At 42.2% G+C, this 7,575-nt stretch overlaps 1 protein-coding gene across 7 annotated transcripts in view; it reads right to left on the reverse strand.

Moving 5' to 3' along the window:
• Positions 1 to 7,575, reverse strand: part of Elf2 (E74 like ETS transcription factor 2) — an 84,025-nt gene that overhangs the window by 64,457 nt on the left and 11,993 nt on the right. For 3 of the 7 annotated variants that reach the window (XM_029474865.1, XM_029474869.1, XM_029474867.1), the window contains exons 2-4: positions 4,182 to 4,268; positions 1,443 to 1,672; positions 515 to 578 (exon numbers count right to left, since the gene is read on the reverse strand). In XM_029474865.1, the coding sequence (XP_029330725.1) occupies positions 515 to 578; positions 1,443 to 1,462 (84 nt within the window). In that variant the 5' untranslated portion in view covers positions 1,463 to 1,672; positions 4,182 to 4,268. Of the gene's footprint in view, positions 1 to 514; positions 579 to 777; positions 854 to 1,442; positions 1,673 to 4,181; positions 4,269 to 5,813; positions 5,834 to 7,575 lie in introns of those variants that run through there. The other 4 variants (XM_021157606.1, XM_021157604.1, XM_029474866.1 and 1 more) reach the window with 3 other exon arrangements.

Genomic DNA, 7,575 nt, shown 5'->3' on the forward strand with positions numbered 1-7,575 from the left:
AAAAAAAAAAAAAAAAAAAAAAAAAGAACAAATGAATGGATTGGGATTGGAACAGGAAGTTGTCCCCACACGGGTGCCACAGCACCTTAAGTACCTACTAAGCACGCTGCCACCTTCTGACCTCCTCCCATAGATTATCACTATCCTATTGCACCACATAAATCATTAGTCAGGAACAACTTGGTAAATGCATTATCTAAAACTGTCTCCCTCCGTGATAAGTTCTGAGCAGGAATCCTCGTGATTCCCTGTAAGGGAGGAGAAGAAATAAATCCTAATGATCCTCTTGTCCTCCATACTGTTACCTTTATAATCAACAGGGCATAAATGTACTCCGTAAATACACTGTTCACGGCAGCTCTCCTCACGTAGTAAAACACCAACACTGCAAAGCTATAGAGCCCAGGAAAGTAACTTGACAGAGAAGCAGCATCTGCCAATCAGCATCCAGGATCCCTGGCAGCTCATCTCCAGGGAATACAGAAGGGGAATCTTAAAGAAAGAAGAAGTTGACCTGGGAGGGATGTTCTGCCGTGGTGGCTTCTTCCAATGGACTCTGCACGCGTTTTAGAGGCAGTCTTTAAATGCAAAGGGAACACGGAGGAGTTAGCAAACCCACTGGACAAAAGAAAAGTACATCCCAGAAGTCTGCCCCAGCAGATGGGTCTCAGAGGCTGAAAAGACAGCAAGCAAGCAAGAACCATCAGGACCCCAGAACACAGCCCTGAGTCCTCCCTGTCCTCAGGCATGCCACTGTGCCATTCTCCTGACACCAACCCCAGGGACAGCAGCATCTTTCACAGAGAGACTTCCAAGGTTTCTCCAAGCAAACATCTGCATGCAGCACGTGACAGTTCTCAGTCTCTAAGGAGCGGGGACCAGAAACCCTCTTTCCTTCTCCTACCTCTCACTCTTCGGTGCTTTCTTTCGGGAACAAGAAAATGACCAAATACGCAAGAGTCAAAATCCTACTGGCAGAAAATTTCAAAACTTCATTTTCTACCTATACAAATAACTGCACATATTAGATTAAAAATCTGACAGATCAATCCTGAATTGGACATAACAGAATAACTAAGAAATAAAAATGACAAGGAAAGCTTCTAACTTCAGACAACTGCAGTTTGGGTATTTACACACAATGAGTGTATCTCTCATTCTCTATAGTCTAAGGAAATGGATACTCTCAGAAACTTAAGCTGGCCCTAAGCTAGTGTGCCCTCGCTCCTCCCAGCCCTCTCTAACACACACATCTCACATCACTCAGTGGAGCACCTTTCTCACCCATCACTAAGTTACATGCAAACACATCCATGACCACTACAAGTTTATGCACGGTACACGTCCACTCTTGAGTACCTGTTTCCCTCATTCATCTCAAGACAGACTCATGTACTGATTTCTACTAACAAAACAGAGATGAGATATATTAAATGCCTGACCTCTTGATTTTCTCCTCCATTGCTAGGAAGCTCCAGAGCAGAGCCTCCGCTGTCAACCACCGCCGATGCCATTGCGCGTACCCTGAGGAAGTCTCAAATGCTGGGAAGCAATGGAACTAAGGCTCACAGATGATTGCCAGGATTGTAGGCTTCATTTTCATGGTTTAATTCAATAGAGACGGAGTAGACATCCAGAAGTCCAGTCTTCTAAAGGTGATTAACCAGAGGGTCTAAAAAGAGAGAAAATGAGGAATTGTTGAAGATATATAGGAAAGATATAAAGCAATCAGTACTCAACAGTTTAATTAAACAGGATATAGGCTTCTACCTGTGTCAAGAGACAGTCAATAACTCTACCTAAGAACTGAATATTCAAATTCATTAACTTATTGAATAACATTTTACCAAGCTATTGTGTATAGGTATTGTTAGGGAAGACATTATGTTACAACTTCCTTGGAGACTGATCATCAGTTAAGAGCACAGGCTGCTCTTCCAAAGGACCCAGTATCAGTTCCCAGCACCCACATGGCAGCTCACAACTGTCTGTAACTCCAGTTCCAGTGGATCCAGCGCCCTCTTCAGGCACACACATGGTGCACAGACATACATGCAGGCAAAACGCCCATACACATATTATTTTAATATTTTAAAAATATTATAACTTCCTTCTTTTATAGAGATGCAATATTATACCTGGAATATTTTAACAAATTTTTAAAATCTGGGCTGGAGAGAGACAGCTCACTGGCTAAAGAGTACTGAGCTCAGCAGGGCAGTGGTGGCACAGTGCCTTTGATCTCAACACTTGGGAGGCAGAGGCGGATGGCTCTCTATACGTTCAAGGCCAACCTGATCTACAGAGCAAGTTCCAGGACAGCCAAGGCTACACAGAGAGACCCTGTCTTGAATAACAAAAACAAAGAGTACTGAGTTCCCAGCACCCACGCTCAGGCTGCTCCAGGGAATCCAATGCCCTCTTCCCCCTTCTGCTGGTACCTGTGTTCACACCAAATACTAACACACAGACATACACATACACAGGATTAAAAATAAATCTTTTAAAAATTATTTTAAAACTCTTTTAAGCAAATAAAACTTGGAGTGTGGGGCTTATGCAATGAGTGGCAGCTTCTACTGACAGAGCCATCTCTCAGCCCCTCCCAAAGGCAGCCTCCTCTTCCTCTTCTTCCTCCTCTCCCTCCTCCTCCTCCTCCCCCTTCTTCTTCTTAAAATTTTGTTTATTTTTATTTCATGTGCATTGATATTTTGCCTGCATCTATGTCTGTGCAAGGGGGTCGGATCCCTGAGCTACCATGTGGGTGCTGGGAATTAAACCAGGGTCCTCTGGAAGAGCAGCCAGTGCTCTTAATTACCGAGCCATCTCTCCAGCCCTCACTCTCCTTCTTATAAAGATGAGTATCAAAATATGTTTCAAATGGACGTAATTCTTTTTTTATTAGATATTTTCTTCATTTACATTCCAAATGTAATTTTTATTAGATATTTTCATTTACATTCATTTACAGTCCTAGTTTCCTCTCCGAAAGCCCCCTTATACCCTCCCCACCCTGCTCCCCAACCCACTCACTCCTGCTTCCTGGCCCTGGGCATTCCCCTGTACTGGGGCATATAATCTTCGCAATACCAAGGGCCTCTCCTCCCATTGATGGCCGACTAGGCCATCTTCTGCTACAGTATATGCAACTAGAGACACAGCTCTGGGGGGTACTGGTTAGTTCATGCTGTTGATCCTCCTATAGGGTTGCAGCTCCTTGAGTACTTTCTCTAGCTCCTTCATTGGGGGCCCTGTGTTCCATCCAATAGATGGCTGTGAGCACTGAATGTAATCCTTAAGTTGCTTTTTATTGGACTCTGTGTTATGTTTTTCATACACAGAAAATACAACGTTTTCTGAGAGGATTTTTTTTAATGTCAAAATTAAAGAATGCAGAAACTTTAAAAACATTTAAAGAAATCGATACTCCAAGTAATTTACTCCATTAATCTTATACTCAATACTAACTTTGACCACGGCATCATATAGTATGGAATAAATATTAAGTCACTTCTGTAAGCATTTTCTGTGAAATGAAGTATCTGGAAAAGGTAGAAACTTCATCTCACTACCTAAGAATGATCTAATACTCTTATTTATTTATCTATCTCTGTTTTATGTGCAATGGTGTTTTGCCTGCATGTTATGTCCTTGTAAGGGTCTGAGAACTTGCAGACAGCTGTGAGCACCATGTAGGTGCTAGGAATTGAACCCAGATCCTCTAGAAGAGCAGTCAGTGCTTTTAACCATTGAGCCATCTCTCCAGCCCCATAAATCAAATACTTTTAAGTCTCCTTTTGCATATTTTTAAAAACAATTTGTTATTTACTGTGCATATGTATGTGTGCCTGAGTGTATGTATAGGTACCATATATGTACAAATACATGCAGTGTCCAGAAGAGGGAGCTAGATTCCCTGGAACTGGAGTATAGGCAGTTGCCAGCTGTGGAAGGTGGGTGCTAGGAACCAAACCCAGGTCCTCTGAAAGAGCAGAAGGCCTCTTAGCCACTGGACTATCTTTCCAGCCCCTTCTTTTACAGATTAGAAAGTTAAATAGGAAGTGTTTAAATCATCAGAAAATTGAAGAAAAAATCCACAATCCCATCACATCAAACCTCCCTGTTACTATAAGTATTCTAAAATCGAAAACATATTAAAAACAGAAATAAACTTGACTTACAGTTTGAATGTTAAGTAGTCTAAGCATCCTTCACTGTTTTCACAACTCCCAAGAGCTAAACTCTAAACCAGCAGTTCTCTGGAACTACTAATGGGAAGGAAAAAAGACAGTATTAACACAACTCTATTTAAAAAAATTATTTGCCCTAATTAGATATGACTCAGACAGTAAATACTTAATAAAATAAATCATCTCCAAAGGCTGATGGCACAATTCACACAAATGTGGAATCGTTGTTTCTAGATGACCAAGGAATCAAAAACTTTACAATCAATGATGCAATTTTAAGTTACCACTAAGTGATAATTATTAAGTAAGGTCATACCCTATATTATGGAGTACACACTACAATCAACCAATAGGCTTCTTTTATTTTTATGTTTAAAAGGCAGAGGAGGATTCATCCCCTGAAACTGGAGTCACAGAAGGTCATGTGGAAACACGTGTGCGCTGGAGTCAAAGAGCAGGTAATGCTCTTAAGTGCTGAACTATCTCTGCAGCCCCAACCGAAAGGTTCCCAAGTGCTGGTAATCTAACTCCTTGTGGTGGCTAGCTGTTGTTTTTTTGTTTGTTTTTTTTAAACTTTATTTATTTTTAATGTGGAAGTGCTCTGTCTGTATGTATACCTACAAACCAGAAGACGACATGAGATCTCTTTTTTTATAGATGCCTGTGAGCCACCAAGTGGTTGCTGGTAATTGAACTCAAGACCTCTGAAAGAGGAGCCAGGGCTCCTAACCTCTGAGCCATCTCACCAGCCTGTGCTGGCTAGTTTTCTGTCAACTTGACAAAAGCTATAGTCACTGTAGATGAATTGCCTCAATAAGATCTTGGCAGGCTTTTAGGGGATTTTCTTACTTAGTTGATTGACAGGGGAGAGCCCAGCCCCTTGTGGGTGGGACCATCCCTGGGCAGGTGGTGGGGGTTCTATTAGAAAGCAGACTGAGCAAACTATGGGAAGCAAGCCAGTAAGCAGCACTCCTCCAGGCAGCTGCATCAGCTCCTGCCTCCAGCTTCCTGCTCTGTTTGAATTCCTCACTTCCTTCAGGACAAACAGCAATAGGGAAGTGTAAGCCAAATAAACCCATTCCTCCCCAGCTCGATTTTTGGTCATGGTGTTCTATCACAGCTACAGAAACCCTAACTAAGACACTCCCCTTCCGAAGTATAAAGATTGAAAAAATAAAACTAAGGTTGGGTGTGCTGACACACACCTTTAATCTACCAAGAGCCAGAGTCAGTTAGTTTCAGGATCAGCCAGGACTGTGTACCTCAGACCGACAGTCAGTCAGACCGACAGACAGACAGACAGAGGCTAAGGGTGAATATGGTGGCACATGCCTTTAATCCAAGCAGCCAGGAACAGTCTGCTCTACACAGCTCAGACCCTGTCTCAAAAGCAGTAAAAAATAAATAAATAAATAAATAAATAATAAAAAAATTCAGTAAAGTCAATGAGCCCCATGTAAACTGAACTCACGGAGAATCACACAGTAACACACACACTATAGTGGTGATACTTTAAAAAAAACTGCAGGCAGGGCTGGACAGATGGCTTAGCGTTGCTGAGAGCGCTCACTGCTCCTGTTACAGGACCGAGGCTTAGTCTCCGACACCTACATGGCGACTCACAAGCATCTGTCATTACAGTCTCAGGGATCCAACACCATCTTCTGGCCTCATCCGGCATTACACATATACATACTGCTGCATATACGCACAGGCAAACACTGAAGACATCTAAATTTAAAAATAAGAAATCCTTCTTTAAAAGTCAAAGACAAAGAGACCTGGAAGCAAGAGAAAATTGCTTTGTCACATGAGCAAGCCTCAACAGGAAACACGTCATCCGTATTTGGTGGTCAGAAGACTGGCAAATATATTCAAAGAACAAAAAAAACCCAAAAACAAAAAACCGAAACCATCAACAAAGAACCCTATGTTCTGCAGAGCTGGCCTTCAAAAGCAGAGGTAGGAAAACATCCTCAGAAAAGTCTGAAGAGCTCATTACTCGTAAGCAGAGCCAGGCTTCAGGGAATAGTTGGATGAGCCCAACAAGACAGAGAGGGAGGCCGGCCCTGGACGCCAAGCTCTGGGAGGAAACCAAGGGCAGGCAGGATTCAGAGGGCACGCCCAGGCGGCAGGGAAGTGTTGCTGCAAATGGGTTTTGCTCACTTTCCTTTTTCTCTGTGCTTTAAAAAGACTAACAAACTTGCTCAAAACACTTTTTGTCTAAAAGCCAATCTATTAATATAAATTTGGTTTAACTACACATTTTATTTATTTTATCTAATGAGGACATCGTTTTAAAGATTAGTCTATTTGGGCGAACACATGCATGAAGGCGTACGTCTTGTGACATCTGAAAGAGACGGAGGACCATAAAGGAGTTTTTGTTTTTCTGGCCCTGGGGATGAACGCAGGGCTCTGTGCGTGCACGGCAAGTCGCCGAGCTCCATCACCAGTCCAGAGGTAGTTTTACAGGATTAAATTAGTGTTCAAACAGAGTTGTTACTGCAGGTTGGTAAGTGTAATTCCAATACCAAACAAAGAAAATAGCTATAGGATATATAATAGGAAATGAGAAATCTGATTCTACTAAAAAGAAAAAAAAAATTCAATTTCATGCAAGAAGGAAACAATACAAGAAAAATGAAAGCCAAAAATCCTGGTGCTGTATAGGAAATATGTAAGAAAGTTACCAAAGTATCTTTTTCTTGTTCGTCACTACTGTCCTGTTGGTTAAAGACTCAATGAGCACAGAGACAGTGAAGCCTAAGCCGACATGGCTGCCAGCATTTACCAGCAGAACTAAAGATGAACCTGCCACCTGGCGCTCAGCCTCCTAACCTTTCACACGGACTCAGACTCTGGAACGGCAGGCACAGTCAGGAAGTGTACATCGGCAACGCACCAGTTACTGCACTAAAAGTTAAAGCTTTATACATGCTGGCGGTCGATTTTTAGATAAACTTTACGGAAGAAATGTCCAGTAGGAAACTTACTTTTCCATATCGTTTATATGACCAAATATCATTTACATAAAATCCTAAGCACAACATTTATCCAAACTCTTATTTACAAGAACAACACATCCTGGGCTGGCAAGATGGCTCAGTAGTTAAGAGCACTGACTTCTCCGTCCTGAGTTCAAATCCCGGCAACCACATGGTGGCTCACAACCATCCATAGTGAGATCTGATGCCCTCATCTGGTGTGTCTGAAGACAGCTACATTGTACTTACATATAATAATAAATAAATCTAAAAAAAGAAAAAGAAAGCCAGGCGTGGTGGCTCATGCCTTTAATCCCAGCACTCGGGAGGCAGAGGCAGGTGGATTTCTGAGTTCCAGGCCAGCCTGGTCTACAAAGTGAGTTCCAGGACAGCCAGGA

The sequence above is a fragment of the Mus caroli genome, chromosome 3 (genome assembly GCF_900094665.2).
Source record: "Mus caroli chromosome 3, CAROLI_EIJ_v1.1, whole genome shotgun sequence".
Taxonomy (NCBI): domain Eukaryota; kingdom Metazoa; phylum Chordata; class Mammalia; order Rodentia; family Muridae; genus Mus; species Mus caroli.